Source organism: Rhopilema esculentum, chromosome 10, assembly GCF_057945365.1.
Source record: "Rhopilema esculentum isolate cy_ngs chromosome 10, ASM5794536v1, whole genome shotgun sequence".
NCBI classification, from domain to species: Eukaryota; Metazoa; Cnidaria; class Scyphozoa; order Rhizostomeae; family Rhizostomatidae; genus Rhopilema; species Rhopilema esculentum.
Window position 1 is genome coordinate 12,576,431 of NC_142824.1, and position 18,832 is coordinate 12,595,262.

At 35.9% G+C, this 18,832-nt stretch overlaps 3 protein-coding genes across 8 annotated transcripts in view; 1 reads left to right on the forward strand and 2 right to left on the reverse strand.

Moving 5' to 3' along the window:
- Window positions 1-58: 58 nt before the first annotated feature.
- LOC135684637 (uncharacterized) lies at window positions 59-1,631 on the reverse strand. Its single transcript, XM_065200272.2, has one exon. It carries the CDS (start codon window positions 1,516-1,518, stop codon window positions 643-645), a length of 876 nt encoding a protein of 291 aa, XP_065056344.2. The 5' UTR covers window positions 1,519-1,631; the 3' UTR covers window positions 59-642.
- Window positions 1,632-5,287: 3,656 nt separating this feature from the next.
- LOC135684646 (radial spoke head protein 9 homolog) lies at window positions 5,288-9,944 on the reverse strand. The gene is made up of 6 exons (XM_065200285.2): window positions 9,632-9,944; window positions 8,994-9,165; window positions 7,468-7,597; window positions 7,187-7,275; window positions 6,060-6,120; window positions 5,288-5,517 (listed from the first exon to the last, which is right to left on the reverse strand). Exons 1-6 carry the CDS (start codon window positions 9,856-9,858, stop codon window positions 5,357-5,359), a joined length of 840 nt encoding a protein of 279 aa, XP_065056357.1. The 5' UTR covers window positions 9,859-9,944; the 3' UTR covers window positions 5,288-5,356.
- Window positions 9,945-15,503: 5,559 nt separating this feature from the next.
- LOC135687395 (GTP cyclohydrolase 1) overlaps window positions 15,504-18,832 on the forward strand; it is a 37,944-nt gene continuing 34,615 nt past the window's right edge. For 2 of the 6 annotated variants that reach the window (XM_065203965.2, XM_065203951.2), the window contains exons 1-2: window positions 15,742-15,987; window positions 18,626-18,706. Coding sequence is in view for 5 of the 6 variants with exons in the window: in XM_065203951.2 (XP_065060023.2) it covers window positions 18,691-18,706 (16 nt within the window). In the remaining variant the exon portion in view is untranslated. The other 4 variants (XM_065203956.2, XM_065203943.2, XM_089110456.1 and 1 more) reach the window with 4 other exon arrangements.

An 18,832-nucleotide genomic window follows, 5' to 3' on the forward strand; every position in this document is an offset into this window, starting at 1 on the left:
ACCGCCAGAGAAATCCGGGGGAGAGCGATCTTTTATTTTTCACGCAAGTGTTAAAGATATAAATTTCCTAAAATGTCGAAGAATTTCAAAAAGGATGATAAAATTGGAAATTTTCACGAAAAATTTTATCGAATGTAAAATTCTACTTTATTTATCTTACTTTCATATTGTCTTTATCTTGAAGTTAAAAGCTGAATTTTTAAAATCTCTATCATTTTCCAGTCACTTGAAATGTGTGGGCCCCAGTCCTTGCCACTAAAATCTGTATGCAAATGATATCAATAAAATTATTCATATCATTAACATTCCCCTAAAGAGTGAAATACATCCTTTTTGCCATTAAAAGATAATTACTGAGTACCCCTCCAAAATTTCTAAACTTTACACAGATTAAAACCCTGTGAAGGGACAAGCATGTGAAGAAGAGACTATTTCAGTTTCAAAGTTGAAAAAAGATTTGGCTTTGAGCCAAATGGAAATAAGCTGTAGCCAGGTTTAACTATGAAAATTCATACACAGATAAGCTCTTCTGCCTGTTTAATGATAAATAAACAGCTTTGCTGATATTCAATGTGCATTCAAAATAACTCTGTACAAGAAAAAATTGAAAACAAATATTATAAGCATATACACTAAATCAATTCACATATTTCCTTTCAATTCCCATCTTTCTTTGTGATCAAACATCCATTTTAGCTTCTTTCTTTTCCTATCTTGTTTTTCTTTTGCAAACTTCTTTTGTTCCAAAAATTCATTTGCTTTAAACGATTGGGAAATATTTTTGGCCATGTTTCTTTCTGAGATTTCATCACTAATTTTCTCTGCAAGCTCGAGGTCATTTTGCTTGATTGCTTCATCTAATTCCTTTTCAATCTTGCTCTTTTTGGCTCCGTGTGGATCATATTGCTCACATATTTGGAAATCTTGACACTGCAGTTGTGGTATAACATCAAAATCACATTTCCTCACCTTTTGCTTTGTATAAACATCTTTCACAATCTTGCCAATTGGATCAACATTTTTCGACTTCTCCTCAGATTGCTTGCTTTTAGAGGCTCCACCTATTTTCCCAAGTTCATAATTTTTTGCACTCTTTGTAAAAATGGGTGAATAGCTCAAAGAAATTTTTTTTTTCATTGAGCAGTAGTCTCTTGGTCTCTCAATTTTTATGGCAACATCGTGTCTTGATGCAATGCTAACACTGTTACTATTAACACTAGGGTGTTTGTTTTTCAATTTCTGCAGTCGCTCTTTGAAACTTTCCAAGCGTTTTTGTTTTTTATCTTGTAAACCTAAATCATGTCTGCTTTTCTTTTCTTCAAGACAGTCATTTTGTTTCGCAGTTTCTCCGTTTCTTTCAGTTTCTTTCTTCAGTTCACAACCACATTCTTTCCCATTTTCCTCCGTAGAATCATCACTCAAGTCAGTACATTTAGTAGCCTTGTCATCTTGCATTTCATCTTCACTTTCATAACAAACCAATCCTCGAAACATCGTTCTACTTTTCGATTCCTTCATCAACCATAACAAATATATGGTGTTGCTGTTGTGGCTCTTTGGCTCCTTCGCAGTTTTGTTCAGGGCTTAAAACCTCAGCACTGCTTTGACTCATGCGTAATTCTTTTCACACTTTAATTTCCAAACATGCATTCTTTGTTCATTTAATGATCCTTTATGCACTTTTTATTGACTGATATGATGAAGTAGCCAAACAGTCCAAAAAATTTATTGTTTTTATCCCAAAACAGTACCGATAAAAATAATATTATAAACTTATATTGACTGATATTGGCAAACTATCTAGAATATTCCTAAGAAAAACTATAAAGATTTAAAAAAGAAAGATTTACGTACTTCCTTTCGAAAAGCTGACCGCTTCCTTTCGTGCAGGCACCATTACGGCTACTACTAGTGCCAAAATTCGGTACCAAAAGTTTCGGTGAATTAATTTTGGTTTCAGTTGAAAAAAATTCGGTTATGTTTTCACGGTGGGCAGACAAACCTAAAAATGAAATTGACAGCTGCTATGATTGGATACAATTAAAAGGGAAATCTTGTCACCATGTTATTTTTTTAGCCCATTGAAGCAAATCTGTTGGTTACGTCCAGAGTTCCAAATACCGAACTTGGAAATCTTAGTACGATTGGAAGAAGATAGTTGAAAGAAATAGAAAACATTCGATGTAAGGATCAGTCTGGAACTTTTTCTTGAGTTTTAGAGTTTGAATGAGAAAAATAAGTGACAATGAGATGGGGTTCTTATTTAGAAAAAATTAAGAAGAACCAGAGGTTGAAAATGATTATTAATAAGTTTTAGATGAAGCAATGCGTAAACAATTGTTGTAGATAAAAGATCTATAATAGGGATTCTCTTTACGCTTCAGGCAGGCCTTCATGCTCTGATATCTTTGAAATATCAAGGGATTTTTTTGCTATTTCAATGCTTATAAGCAATGTTTTTAAAAGTCTAGTGTTTTTTCTTGCGTTTGACAATTTCGGAAGAATAATAATTTGTTTCCAAAATATTCGTTTGGGTTAATTTTTCCGAGCTTTACTGAAAGTAAATCTAACAAAAATCTTGGTACTGAATGATCGTATATCACAAATGAAAACCATGGGCTGATCTAGACAAACAGAATCTTATTTTCAGTTGAAGAAGGCCCAAGAAAATTTTTCAAGGCCTTCTTTCTAGATCATTTTATAACATGTCCATTTTTGATGCTTTAACAATATTTTAGGGAAACTTATTTTAAGACAGAGTTTTAAAAACCAGAGGAAGCAAGTTCAGGCCGATGCCAAATCATATGGTCCTCTGATGAACTTTGAAAAAATGAGAAAAATCAAATGCTTTTGTTAGGATTTAGCTAGAGTTGCTGAGATGTATACCTGTAAACATTACTGTGACTTTATGGGCATTGAGGATGCGACACTCCAATGCAGAAATTCATTTGCAAAAATGGGGAAGTTTGCAATATGGGAGTAAAGGAAGCCTTATCCACTTTTTCGGCAAATGGGACCTGGGGACACCTTTGAACACAATAGCTAGTGACAGCCCTGTCTTTAAAAGCATGTTGCAAAAGAGATTGACTGACATTCTACTGACATCAGTTTTGATAAACTTCTAGCAGATGACCAGCATGACATTTGCTTGCATCAAAATATAATAATTAGAAGGGAGTAAAGACATTATTTCTAACATGTTTGAGTCTACTAAGTATTGCTGGCTATATTTATGAATGAATGATTGAATGGTTTTTTTGCACGTTGTCCTGTTGGTACAAAAAAGAGAATAGATGGATTTTCTAATGCGACAATAATAAATACGTTCTTGCTAATATCGTTACCTTTTTCACTAAGTATTTAAGTTTTGTTGCAACTGCTCCCTGCAAGTGTTTGTGGAAGGATAAAAGAGTGCTATTGCAGCGAACATTATCTCTAATTATAGATCAAGCAGATAATCACTTAACAAATTATACAACCCTCAACGGCTAATTATTCATAGATCAAATTAAATTTCAAATCAATTTCGGAAAAAAACATGGATATCTTCACTCAGCCTAAGAAAAACCCCGTTGGTTTCATCCTTATGATCAACATTAAATGGTCGTGACTCACGAGTTACATATTACAATGGCATGTTTGATATGATCTTCATTTAGAAATGTAGACGAAAGATATTAAAGAGTTAGTTAAATATCAACCAGGTTTATATTCATATATAAACGAGAGATGAAGGAAGAGGAATTGGAAAAAGCTTATGGACAAGTGGTTTTGATGTGCAAAGAGAGGTAAAAAATGTTCATCAGTGAATTTCTGTTACATGTTTTCGGAAACCAAGTGAATGATTCTAAACATAAATTCTATACAGAATTCTACAAAATTCTAGAGAGACAAAATCCTGTACATAACACAACCAAATTATAAAATTAAATGAGCAGGGCAAAAAAAATGCGAAACTAACAAAGGAGCTATTTTGAAAGATATGCAACTCTCATACACAGGGCCTTCTACGAAACTGTGTGTGCGTGCGTAACCTATCATATCTTTTGATTTTGCGGGGACTCCTGGTTTTGCGTGCTTTCCCCAGACTCCCGGTTTTATCAAAACTTTCTCCCTGTTTCTCTACTTTCTTTTAGCAGAGGTATTCTTATAATAAAAATGATAGAAATGACATTCTTCGAGACAAAATTTTTTGTTAGTGCTTAAGAATTAACTGACAATAGAATTCATTAAGAAGAAATGTTGTCGTTATAAATTTTGTCGTTAACTGTTTGCCCAGCACAACCTTATACAGGTATGTTGATTGCATAATACAGAAATTTCCCGTATTCTCCGTGTTTCTGGCCAAATCTTCCTGCTTGTCTTAAGACAAAATCTTAACCTCCAGATTTTGAAAATGTTGGGTTGACAAGTCTTTAGTTATCATAATCTGAAAATCAAGTTTGTTAATTCTCGCAAAAGTATGCAAAACTTGCATATGTGTTGCCCTTTATAAGTAATCAAGATAGAAATTATAGATAGAAATGCGCTAATTTCCTTAATTGAAATCTCTGAAGAAAAACTTTAGGTATCGCGAGAAAGATGTATCTTTGATCCCATTATATTCTAATCGATAGCTTTTGTAAGAAATGATACTTTTGGGTTGGATGAATAAAGAAAAGAATGAACATGAACCTGTGGACAATTTTTGCTGTGCCTCTAACGAATCAATGGCTGAATTCGACATTTATAAAAACATTAATATATTCAATGATATTCAACACAAGACGGTAGATGTTCCTTTCGTCGTCTTTCATTGTGTTACTCGATTGTAAACAAGTAGCTAAAATCTTTGAACATAAGCAGGAAAATGGGACCTTTCAGTTGACGAGTGGCGGATACGATCTGACAAAACTTATTATGTTTAACGCTGTGGAGCAGTTTTGTAAATGCTATTTGACTTTCCATCCTTTCAAAAAAGTTTTTTTAAGAATAGGTGAGTGCATGGATAGGGTGATATCAAGGAAATTAAAGTAGAAATAAAACCCAAGCATGAAGTAAAAAAGGCAACACTTCGAATACTAGTAAACCGAATGATTTTTAAGAGCTTCAAAATGTTTTGGAATTTGTACGATTTTTGTCAGAAAACGATGCTCTTTGAATTTGTCCTTCATTTTTTACCAAAAGAATAAGAATCATTTGTTTCGGCCTTCACTCTCTACTTCAAGCCCTTCAAGCCCAATTTTCGAATTTGCTAATCTCCTTTTAACGAAATTATGAAGATGCGTGGAGAGAAAATAAAAGTCAGTTAAGTAAAGCTGTTAAAATAAGAGTATCAATCTTACATAATATACAAGAAATTAGGATTAGAAGCTTCTCAAAGCATGAATGGAAGGTCCAGGTTTTTCTCTCCCGTACCAACATACACGTATCCGAAATTCCTGGTAGCTGGAACATGGTAGAATGTGAAGCCAAGCCAGTGAAGGCTGCGTAGAACAACAATTGCACTACCTCGCTCAAATTGAATACTCCACGACCCTGCAAAACAAGGAAGAATGCTCTGATTGCATGTAAACATGGCAAAATGCAATTCACATAAATATAGGCATACATGCAAAATTTTGATGGGGAACACAACTTACTTGGTGTCATATTAGCAGCAGAGAATTCCCCACCCCTTGGTGACTGATAGTTCGACAGAATTCAACCTCTAGACATGTTTTGATGGGGGAGGGATGAACTTCTGGTATTGAAGATCCTTAAGGATCTTGGCCTATTTGTTGGCAATATCATACCACATGAAATTGTTTGGGGGAGGGACTGGTCCTTGCAGTACCTTGGTATTACCCCTCTGTACAATTCCATCTGACAAAGATCCACTTTATGCACCAAAATTCAAACAACATTAGGAAAAGAAGACAGTTTAGAAGAATTTGCAGCAATTTCCCTGAACCCAAATGGTCCAGTTTTAAGTGAAAAATAGGATCTCATCAGATGCCTAAATTAATTCCATCAAGACCTTTGTACTTTTGAATGAACATAAATAGGCACATTTCTAACCAAAAAAGGTTAAAACTAACCATTTTGAGGAATGTCAGCATCGATTGGATCCAGAAAGTCAATGGCCTTATCAAGATCAGCCTGTACAAACAAGAAAGAATGAAATTTAGTGCATAGAAAGTATGAAAGAGAGCAAATTAGATCTAAAGCTATCAAAGTGCAAAGTATGAAAGAGAGCAACCCACAAGCACATTAGATCCAAAGCTATCAATCAACAACTACAAAAGCAAATATAATGAAAAGATGCTCTAAAAATCTTAAGCCCTGTTTACACTACACAAACTAACCTGGGTTTGCCCTAGGTTAAAAGAAATCCAGATCAAGCCCTGATGCATTTACACTTTAAACTGTTGATACTGTAGTGTAAACAGAATCAAGGGCAAACCTGGGTTAGTTTGATAATGACGCATGTGCAACACAAAAAAAGGCAAGGATAAACAAAATAATGGGTTTTTGATGTGTATATAGTTTGTGAACTTTACAGAATACAATAAATCAACTCTAAAAACAATTATACCAAGCATGGGAAAGTTTTCTCATTTTATGAAGCCTATGCGATGGGCTTCATAAAATGAGAAAACTTTCCATTCCACTTTGCTTTGTTTTGCATTTGGCACCATTTCTGTTGCTGCACATGATTCATGAAGAAACTAACCCAGGCTCACCCAGGTTTGCGTTTACACTACACTTTATCTAAACTAAACCAGGTTCGACCAAGGATGCACCCACCTTTCAAAATCGGTTGACTAACCTGGGGTAAACCTGGGTTAGTTTGTGTTTATACTACAAAAATCTAACCTGGGTTAGTTTCAATGTGGGGCAAACCCAGGTTAGTTTGTGTAGTGTAAACAGGGCATTAGGTTTACACCCTTTGCTAATAACAATAGGTTGGTGGAATCACCCAGTAGCGTGCAGAGGGTGGCCAAAAAGAGACAGCTCTGCTTTCAAATTCTGGCTAATAAATACAAGACCATGGGATGGAAATTCTTGGTAACTGAAAATGTTTCACTGGTTTTAATAGACTGCATTTTGCGATGAGAATAAAAATAACAATTTATGTTCTTGTTGAACAGGTATGTCAAAAACATTTCAAATTTTGAGGGACCTTGGTTGAAAAAGGCAATAAGAAAGAAAGAAAAATGTCTACCTTTTGCAACAATGATTTTTCTTGAAGAAATATTGGTTCTCTGAAATGAAAATACGATGAAAGTCTTCCAGCTTCAGCAGGTGACAATCCTAGAATGGTGAAAGAATGGTTTAAAAGACTAACTTAGTGTTAATGAAAATTATTTCAATATTATCAATGATAAAGTTTCCTTTGAATGATACTGAAGTGACTTTGGATAACAATCATGGTAAACAGAGGAAATTTTGTAAACTTCTAGGGCTCACATTAAATCAAGCTTTTCACATAAGATATTGACTTGCCTTCAAACATCCTGTTTTTTCGAACTTCACCAGTGGGGACTCTGATATATGCTCCTCTTGGTACAATGGCAACTTCCTGGTCAATAGCTGTTATGACAGTGGCTAAACGATCCTCTTCCTTTATCAAAACCTGTAGAAAAAACGAAATAAGATTTAAGTTAGAGATTAAAATTAAACACAAATTCCTCACTTCTACATATCAAAATGGCTGTGTCATACAGCACATCTCATGTGGCAACCTGCCAGTTGAGCGAAAGTTGTTTGGATGAAACAACTAGCGTTCAATAGGAAAACCAATCTGGAATCAAACAAATTTTGTGTTTGTGCCCACTGTGAAAAGCTTTTGCATTTTTGTATGTTGTATGAAAGAAAACAAATGATTACGGCTCTTTCTTCTGTATTAATCACAATATTCCTTTGGTTAAGGGTGATGATGCCAAATATACAAAAGCCACTTTTACAGCTAGGATATAGCAACTTTCAGCAAGCAGGAAGCAAAATTGACATAAAAATTAACTTCATCAATGTAAACAAGGAGCAGAAGTGTTTGTTAAAATTTACTGGACAGTTTGGACTAATCGTAATATTGCAAAGTTTTCATTTTTAACTAAATTTACTAATAGAAATTTGTGCCTTCGATGGACTGAAAAAACTTTGCATAAAAATACAAACTTTGCACAAAAGGATACAAGTGCACATCGCCTTCTTGGGGCATCAATGTTTGTCATAGATAAAAAAAGGCATCCACCCTATGCCAAAGCTCTACATTCTGTGACGGCACAGCTACACACATCAAAATCGAATATTTCAAGACATGATGGGATTCTTTGAACTTAAACTGGTTTAAGGTTGCCTACTTTTCAGAAATGTCCTCTCTTGCCAAAGCAAAAATCTCACGGAATTTTACCCCTTGCAGCTGTGTGACTGGGATCCTCTCTTAGGAAAGTATGGTTATAGACCACACTGCAGGTAGTTCTGAAGAAGATCCTGCATGTGCAGTTATTTCAACAAAATTAGCTGCATGTAAACATTCATGTTATGTCATGATAAGGCAATTGCCAGGTTTGATTGCAATTTTGAACTGTTTATCAGCAATTCTACATACAACAAACTTTTGTGTGCATCTTGAATACTCTGCCATTTGACTATGGACCTAAAAATCATCTTACCATCTGGTATATTTTAAATATAATCAGGCTTTGGTGTAGAGAACAAGATGGTTCCAGTGGTGGCACAAGGGTAGGGCTAGGGGGCTACAGCCCCTCTGTCGGAAGCATCTAGCCCCTCCATCAGAGGAAATTTTAGGTTAATGTCGGAGCAAATTTGACAAAAAACGCACGAAAACTGCTTATTTTAGTCATTTTAGCCCCCCTGTCGGAAGCTCCAACCCCTCTTTTGGAAGATTTCTGGCGCCACCTCTGGATGGTTCTAAGTTAACTTTGAGATGAGTATGTAAATACCACTTATATTGCATCATGCATTAAACAGTAGACAAATAAAAATTTTCATTAAAAGGAAACTCATACCATATTTGTATTTTCTTCTTCATCCTGCTCTCCATCATCAGCCTCTGTACTTCGCTCTACATATTCATACTCGTGTGATGGATCTCCTGTAAACCTTCCTTTGATTAGGAGGCATCTCCTTTTTGTTTCCTCTTCAGGCAACTGCAGTTGAGCCCATTTTATGCAATCAGTACTGAAATTTTGAAAGTTTTCTTTTTGATAAAGCTTTGAAACTTAACATTAAAGCTGCTTTTTACTTTGTTTCAGGGGCCAGTTTTTCATCCTGCATATGTTGTGTTATTTTCTTGGAGCTCCAGCAATCAAGCCCCCTGGGACCCCTGGTTTTCAGCTCAAAAAATGGGGGACTAAATGATCATGACTATAATGGCAAATAAATTCTAGATTCAATATTAAGACTGAAGAATGAATATCATCAAAATTTTAACTGCATACTTCAATACGGATTCTGTGGTCTTGCACACTTTACACCTAGGGATGCACCCAATATTTTGAGCTAAGATTGTCAGAAAAATCGGATATAAGAAATCATACTTGCCCGATTTTCCAATGATGTATGAAAATGATTATTTTGTCACATGAACAATTTGAATTCTAGATTTCAAGCCTTAAGATGCGTAGATCGAATAATCTTGGCTAACCTGTAAAGGGTCTTTCGTTCTTTAAGCTCGTCATTTCCAACTCCTTGTACAATAAAGTAGTCTGTTTTTGTTCCAAGAATTTTCCCCCAAAATTGAATTTTTAAAAGCTGTTGTTGTGTCTTTAAAATAATAAGAGACGACTGTAAAGCTGCTTTCTGTTCAACACTTAGAATGACACCACTACTGGCAACATAGTCTACTTCAAGGTGTAGTGCTTCTGCGTCCATTTTGATCGACTCAACCTGTTCTTTCAGATAAATTCTTCCACCTTGGCTTCAAAATCGTTTAGTATGTTGTCACTAGCAACACTACTCAGTTCTCGATATCATTTCACCCTCCTTTTCACATCAACCTCTCTTTCGAAGTCTTAAACAACAAACATTGACAACAAACAATAAAACAATATCATTGACAACCAAGTTATGCGCTAAACCAAAGGGGGTGGTCGCAATTTTTTTCTGCTCGCATCGCTGACAGGAAAGTCTCTTCTGCTGTCTTGCCCCAGGGCTTGTCATACCTATCAAATGCGTAGCCATTATCACTGTCAGCCCCCCTAGATTCGGGCAAAATTCGGGCAACAGCCTTCTCCAAAAACATAAAGTATAAGAAAAACTACATTTTGAACATGTTTTAAAAACTCTGAGATGAAAAAATCAAGTGGTCGTAACCCTTAGCGCTTTTAGACAGGGAATTTTGCATAACAATCTAGCAAACTGGGTAACCGAAGTTTTTAAAGTTTAAATCATAAGAGTAGAGGCCACTGACAGTGGCGGATTGGCAACCATTTGACCAACCGGGAAATTAGCCAAAAGGGCGCCAATAGGTGCTAAAGTTGCATAACTTTTGGTCTTGTAATACGGGCTCGGAAAAACTTTGCTTTACCTGAGAATCAGTTTGTTGCAAACACTGTCATAGGAAACAAAATGGGGGGTCGGGGGCTGGCCATCGGAAATTTTTTTAAATCACCCTATTTAGAATGTCAGAACATGCCCCATTTCGAAAATCAAAGTTTTGTATTCACAATTGGCATTGGCATGAAGAAGATTCTCAGTCAAATTGACCGTATTTGAAACGTCTACACGGCTAATAAAATTGGTAGGTATCAAATGATGTATTGCCCTCAATTTTAGGTATCAAATGTTGACAGCGGCGGTTTTAAGGTGGGTCCAGGCGGACCATAGCTCCAGGCCCCACGATTATGGTAGCCAAAAGGGGCCCTACATCTAAGAAAAAAGAAACAAATTGTAAAGAACAAGGGCCCCGCGCCCCACAGTCCCTAAGACCGTTCCTGAATGATGATACCAAATGATAGATATTGAAAGTTGGACCAGAGCCCAAAGCCATTTTTCACCTAGCGAGACACTTTTTTCCAAGATTTTACAAAGAAAGCAACTGCTCTGGCCTAGGAGACGAGATTCTTTTTCGATTAAACTCGATCTCGAAATCTTCAAAAAATTGACGAAATACATCACTTCATTCTCATAAATTTTTGAAAGTTTTGCAGCATATCTTTGAAAAAACGGAAAGAGGTACCTCAACACCTGCTAGCCTAATGACTGTGTTGTTCCTGCTTCCACGCTACAGTTGCAAATCATTTACAAATGATATGATTTATGATCAGGTATTGAATATGTGCTTAAAAATGTAGACTTGTCCGAAAAATATCTGACAACATATCTTGGACAAATGGATTTTAACAGATCTTGCTGCCGTCCATTTTGCGCAAATTGATTATTTTGCAGATTGATGGCTCCTTCGGTATGGGTAACTGTGCGTAGACATGGTAAAACGTATAAATAATTTCTTAAGAAAAGACACAGTCTCTTTTCTGGGACAAAAGTTTGAAGGAAGATTGGAATACTTTAATGATAAAACTTTAAAACCAGTTTTATCAAAACAGCCGGTTTAACTTTCCATCAAGTTCACATAAGGTTCTTACATGAGGGCATCAATCTTCAACAAATTTTGCATAGAGTTTTTTAAAAATTGGTCAAGATTTTTGGCTTCAATTAGTCATAGTTTTTTTTAGGGTACAAAACTCCTGGTTGTAACGTACAAAAAGCATGATGCATAGGAGATTTTAGTTGAATTGCAAAGTAAAATAGCTTGCCAACAACAGGACGTTTAGAAAGTATTCCTCTATCATACCTAGAGCAGTTTTCACTATTAAGGGATAGTTTATGGCCTAAAGAAAAAGGACTATCATTCAAGATAGACAACACAAGGAATATGCACATATTACGTCATCAAAAACTGTATTATTTGAAAAATCCCCTTCTCCTTATATAATTATTCTAACAAGTTTTAAGAAATAGCCATAATGACTGTTACCGATTGTGAAAACCCCCCTCCCCAACCCATCTTTGATTACGTAATATGGGAACGTTACCATACCCAATGGCCACTACATCGATAGTTTTATCCAGTTATAACCATTTTGATTGGAAAAAGCACAAGGTAAAGAGCTCAATTAATTTTTCCAATGTGCGAGCCCTCTCAGTTATTCGATATCAGATACTCGAAATAATTCGCATTAATCATAGGTCAAAAAACTAATATGGTTATTCAAGGTCGTGGGTTTCACAAACAGTGTGCTAGTTAGCTAGTGAAAACCCCTACTACCCCCTCAACAGATATTGAATTAATTCAAGTATTGCGCACTTGCTTGAAGAAATTAAAAGCTAAAGAGGGTTGGAAGTGAAAGTAGGTTTTCTGGCTGCTACCACAGTTACTGCTGTCAATAAAAAAAATATGAACAATTTTTTGGCGCTACTAAATTTGAAAATGGCTTTGAAAAAAGCAAAAATATTAAACATACTAAAAGCTCTTTTGTATGGACCTTTTTGTAGTATAAAACGTAAGAAAGAACAAGGGTCGGAAAGAACAAAATGGAGAATACATACCTATTTGTGGATAGAATTATCCATCTTGTTCTTTTGGACCCTTATTCTAACGTTATATGCTCTGAAGAGTTTCAGACGAAAAATATTTAGTATGTTTAAAATTTTTTGCTTTTTTCAAAGCCATTTTCAAAACAAAATATGTTATCTCAAGGTTTTAAAAAATGCTTGTAGAAACTGCTAATCAAAATTTCGTCGTCTATGAATTTTCTTAACTGTTCATGGAAATGTACTTTAGACAGGAGGTCAATTTATGATTGTAATCAGTTTTAGTTTTATAGTTGCCTTTTGAAAGTTTTCAAGTTTTTGAAAAAATAACTTGGAGGCAAAGGGCGCACCGGAAAATTTCCCGGTGTCCCGGTGGGCCAGTCCGCTTCTGGCCACTGATCATTTTGAGCCCTGGGAACATTCTGGCAAATGACCGGAAAATGCGTTTCCGGAAGCATGAAAAATGCACGGTCAACCAAATTTTCAACTTTCGAATTTTTCAAATCTGAGGATACTATCAGAAAGAGCATGCAAAACTGAGCAAAAGATTTAAAAAGAGCAATGTGATCTGACCTATAAGCAAAAAGTTATGGCTGTGGAAACTTTTCGTTTTGTCAAACAACTTGCTTTCTCGAGTTTCCTGATAGTGCAGACGCATAGCAGTAGAATTGTGCATGTTATGATAATAGCATGACGTTTGGTACAAGTACACAATCCGATATGCTGAATAAGATGAAGTTGATATCAAGCCTAATTAAGAACAAATCTGTTGGTGAAAAAACACAAAAAGCGACAAGAACAGCAACAGCCCAAAAATGCTTGAAAAGATTGTTGAAGAAGTAAACGAAAGCGGCTACTATGCTCTCATAATTTATGAAACATCCGACGTTCGTCAGCACGAATAAAATCAGTTTGTGTCAGTTTTGCACTGAATGGTGTTCCAAAGGAAGTTTTTTGCTAAATTTTACAAAACTCAGTCTTCAGCAGTTGTACAAATTGGGCTTAAAAGCGTATGTAGAAACCTGTTTGCAAATGCATCAATAGTCTTAAATTAAATTCTTGGGCTTGTCAAAGCGAATGGAGGACTGTTCTCTGCTGAGCATCTATGTCCACTGCCTTGGACGTAAGTTGAATCTTGCAGAAAGTGAGTCAATGAGATATGGACTTGGTGTAATTCAAGGTATCTATAATTTCATTGAGGCCAAGGCCAAAAAGCATGAAATTTCAAGAGAAAAGTTGAATATGAACTGTCATAGAGGTAATAGGGACAAAGCGCAACGCACTGGGCTTGTCAGTGTGAGTCAATGAAGGCAGTGCAGTGAAGGCAGTGCAGTGAAGGCAGTGCAGTGAAGGCAGTGCAGTGAAGGCAGTGCAGTGAAGGCAGTGCAGTGAAGGCAGTGCAGTGAAGGCAGTGCAGTGAAGGCAGTGCAGTGAAGGCAGTGGAGAAGACACTTATTTTCTTTGCAAGGATAAAGGCCCCAAAACCCATCTAGAAAGCAAAGCTCTGTTCAGTTGATTCTACACGTAATGGATAAAGTTTTGGAAAAAATATATGCGCGATTTAGTGATAATGACTATCACTTTGGCATAACAGAGGCCCTAAGCCAAAAGCTGCAACGGGACTTCTATTTGCGGAATGCAGCAAGATCACATTCAATGGTGTGGAGCATGTCAAACACAATGGAAAAGGATAAAAATGAGAATCATTTTTTGGTTAGCTAGGGGGAACTGAGTTTTAAAGTTTCAGTTGAATAACTTTCAAAGTTTTGAAAAGTTATTTGAACTGGAGCAAAGCTTTAAAAGATATGGACGTACCTCGCACCTCGGGCCTCTTTTGGTCGGGGCCTTTGGTTATCAAACTAATGCAGTGAATTCAACCACTGTGTACCAAATGGATTCTGTGTTTCTGACTACCTAGAAATAGAACACAAACTGTTCAATACTCACAAGAATAGGCAAGTAAGCAAAAATGTTTGTGAATTGCTGAAAATGAGACAAATCATGTTCACAAAAAGATGTCGATAGAACAATCGAAATATTTGGTCGCTGTCGTGGAAGAGATTCGCTTTTTTAATGAAAATGTGTGAAGTTTTAAAAATGCTAATTAGAGCTAACATTATTTTAATGCCGTTGCATTCTAATCATTTCTTGATTAATATTAGAAGCTCACATGTGTTTAAGTATACTCCGTAAAATTTTAGGCGTTATTATTTTTCGGGCAAAAAAGTTTCAGCCCCCTTACCTGAACTCACCCCGTACACCTATGATCATAGGTGGCTGACCATAGTCTACAACTGTCTATTTCCTTCACAATTCCACTAACGTTTATATCCTGAATTGTGTAAGGCGAGGAATCTCTACGTGTAAACGTGATTTTTCAAAGTTGCAATCAAAAGTTCTAAAGTTGTTATCAAAAATCTAAAAAATTTAACAGTATTCAAAAGTTTTAAACCAAGTGCGCTTTCCTTGGAGCTAAAGCCACGACAAGCATTTCAGAATCCAGTTTTTTAAGGATTGGACTGCTTTAGAATTTTAGTTTCTATTTTATGAGGAATGTCTCAAGAACGTGAAAGACTTTTCAATACAAACCCCAAAACGAGGGGAAATTACTGAATACAGAGGCTCTCCTGCGAGCGAAGCGAGAAGAACATTTTTGCGACGATGCCCTTGAGATTTGAGAATATCCCCCCGCTACGCCACTGATAAAAAAATAAAAATTGAAAAAAGCAAAATCTTTGCTTTAATTTATTTCTACTGACTACCAACAAATGATTTTTATCGAACGAAACAAAATTTACCGAATGACACAGAACTATTGGGGGGTGTCGCACCCCCTACACCCCCCGCTAAATCTGTCCCGTGTTTCTAGCGCCACCCCTGGATGGGAATGTAACAGTCCCGCTTCCCCCGGACTGAACGTGCCTGTTCACAATGGACCCGGGCATCTTGGTGTGAAATTGCGGTGAAATCTAATATTTTTCTCTAAGTGTCTACGTGCAAAATTTCTTTGCGTGACAACGGAAGATTAACAGGTGGCAACAACAACAACAAGAGTATCTCGTTGCATTCCAAGGTATTAGGATCTTGTAAAGTAGAATCAGGTAAAACTCTTCAATTTATCGATAAATCCTGTTTCATGTTATACATTATTACGTTTTGACCTCTAAAGTTCAATGTCATGGTTTGTCTTACCAAGTACTTTTTCATTTTTCAATAATGCCAACTGGCAATCTTCGAATGATGATGCGATGCTCTCTGTCTTGTCAGTATCAGATAGTACTGCTTTCAGTTGCATAAGTAGATTATTGATCAAGTACTCCATGGACGATGGTGACGATACTTTTAGTCCAACTACGGATTGTTTCTAGGGGAAGGAGGTGCAAGCTGTGGTGAGAGTCGGCAGCCAGACTGCAGCGTTTGGCAAGTGCAACATGCGAGATATTATTCTAAAATATTCCAGCACACTTGGTAAATGGTGTGGAATTTTGATATCTGGGCGTGGTATGGGTATGTCTTAATGCTTAGGGCAAGTGAAGAAAATCTGGCATTCTCTGTTCCAGGCAATTTTTTATCTTCACATTTGCCAAAAATGGATCATAGAATTAGAATCTTCCTGTTGAAATTAGCCTGTGCTGAAAATTTCAAGTCGTTGGGCCATCAGACAGCGAATTAACCCATTTTCAAGATTTATCTTTTTCTATACATTTTAAAGTAATTGCGAAAAAGTAACAACATTATTTTTTAAACTAACTTTACAAGCATGAACTAATTTAAAGTTGAAGATTTCAATTCTGAAGTCCATTTCTAAGAAATATCCATAGATAGCAAGATACAAAATCAATGACATCAACCCGGAACGGAGCATCAACCCGAAATGGATAGTTTATATGATAGCAAAATAACTATCAAACATTTACAATTTGTGCACATTCGAAAAGTGCACACTAAACCAAAGTGCACACCAAATCAAAGTGCACACTAAACCAAAGTGCACACTAAACCAAAGTGCACACTTGCATACTTGAAATTTTGATCTTACACGAGAGATCTCGTTTAAAACTGCCATACTCCACAGTACAGGTCTGCAGAATGAGATGCCTGTTGGGTTGCAAAACTGCAAAATTTTGCAACCCAACCTGCAGTGACCTATAATCACATACCGGAAATATTTTGAATTGCCCAGGGTAATTTCCAGCAAAGTGGGAATTAAATTTACAATAACTCAATAAAGGGATGGAAAATGAATGTTATATTTAGATATGTTTTTGTAGGACAAGCTCTTGTGAAACTCAAGACAAGCCAATCAAAAAGAAGAAGGCAAAAAAATTGAACCTGAAGCTTTTCCTTTAAACTTTGAAAGCTGAAATTGATTAGACTCATAATGTAATGAGTCAGAAATTCGTAATTTATTATTGTCAGGATTCTTCCCTTTTTCGAAGGGGTTCTTTATTGCTATTTGATATTCAGCTTCAGTCTTGAGGCAAGGTTACTGTGCAGATGTTTAACACATTTGCTGTAAAAAACAGTAGCCTTCTTGAGCATAAACAAGCACTTTGTCTGCCTTTTATTTCTTTCCTAGCATACCATTTCTACACTGATTTTTTTAGTGGTAGACAGGCAGCAAGCTGGGGTATTCAAGGTATTCACAAATACCAACTTTTATCCAAACAACTTTTAATGCTTTTAATATGTTCCAAAATCAAAATCCAAGTAAAATTTTCTTTTTGCACATACAATGCCATTACAAAGTGGGTGAAGTTTCATTAAAAAAATCAATGACCCTTGATATTGTTTTGGCGGTGGGTATAGAGACTTCTTAATCCCTTTTGTTTTCCGATGAGGTTTCGCATTGTTTTTGACTGACCCTGACGTCAGTCACAGGAGATAACTGTGAGGCTAAACAAAGAATTTTGAAAGTGAAGGTATTCAGAACTTGTCCGAATATCTTGAGCGTACATGTCCCCGTCTAGCTTGTGTTTTCGGAATCAAATACTGCTTGGAAATTTGCAAGTTTCAATGTGTGTTCAACACAGATAATCAGAATAAAATGCTAGCCTTATCTGGTTATTTTTTTCATTTTTAAATGCCTCATTTGGCCATTGCCTCAGTCCACAAACTGTCACAGCTTTGTGGCCACACTATTCAGAATCCAAACTGAATACCTTCGAATATGGTGGGGCTTTATAGAAAGGCTTTTGGCCGTGCTTTGGTCTTGGATGCAGGCCTCAGTTTTTACTGCCCGATAACCTTCCATACGTGTATATCAAGAGTGCAACGAAGCATTTGTTTTCAAGCGGAAGGTACATAAAACAAACGAGATCTATTTTTCTTGCAAGTTGATCCTGGACAACTGAGATATTCAGCAAATAAACAAATAAAGTAAAACATTTTAAATATGATCTAAAGCATACCACAGACGTTTTGGGTTTCTTGCTATTTTTTATTGGAATGTGGACAAGGTGGAAGTAATTTATCAAAACTACTTAGACATCATTTTGAGAGCCAATTTTGAAAATCCTCTTTGCAGGGCTTTATAAAGGGGTATGGCATTTGGGGGATTTTATTTTTTTGGGTGTGGCATTTTATCGGGTAGATTGTTAGTACCTTGAATACCAATCTAATATTGCTCTAAGGTGCCCCTGGTGATAGATGTGTCAAATGGTAATTGTTTATATGATATAGGACAGCAATTCTGAAACAGTATGCCTGCACCAATGTTGATAGCAACCAAAATGAAGCTATAGCCAGACATTAATTTTTAGAGAATCAAATTACTAGAATTTATGATTTTTTAAAGATTTGATTGTAAATATGATATAAATATATTTAGAATCATTTTGGGTGTAAATGGTTTCATACTATAGCAAATATTTCTTAGTATTATAAATTTTGCTATGATTTAGGTTTATCCAATATTTTAGGAGAAGAAGTAGTGGAAGTATTTGGACTAGGTTTCACTCTTTTTTAAAACAGCTGGTATTAGATGTTTAACATAGCTAAAACGTTTTGTTGTTGTGAAAGCCCTTTTATTAACAAAAAGGGTCCACAGTTTTTATCAAACAGAAGTTATCATTCTTTACAGCAGTTATCACTCTCTTGATTCTAGGAATATACCATCACTGATAGGGTCACTGTCAAAATAGACCTTTGGATGACATTTTCATTGCATCAATGATGAATGAATATTGTAAGTATTTTGAAGGAAATTATGAGTCAGTTACATTTTCTTTACCCTTTCTCAAAGCTCCTACACACCAGTAGATTGAGCATCTTATTTTACCCGCTTTCAAAGAAAAGCAAATGTTTTTATCAA

What these genes read in the sequence shown, in the direction of transcription:
- LOC135684637 (XM_065200272.2), bottom strand. Translation starts at nt 1,518, where the DNA reads ATGAAGGAATCGAAAAGTAGAACGATGTTTCGAGGATTGGTTTGTTAT.
- LOC135684646 (XM_065200285.2), bottom strand. Translation starts at nt 9,858, where the DNA reads ATGGACGCAGAAGCACTACACCTTGAAGTAGACTATGTTGCCAGTAGT. An exon ending in GAACGAAAGACCCTTTACAG is followed by an intron (nt 9,166 to 9,631) that starts GTTAGCCAAGAT and finishes TCAAAATTTCAG; the next exon opens with TACTGATTGCATAAAATGGG. An exon ending in TGCTGACATTCCTCAAAATG is followed by an intron (nt 5,518 to 6,059) that starts GTTAGTTTTAAC and finishes CTTGTTTTGCAG; the next exon opens with GGTCGTGGAGTATTCAATTT.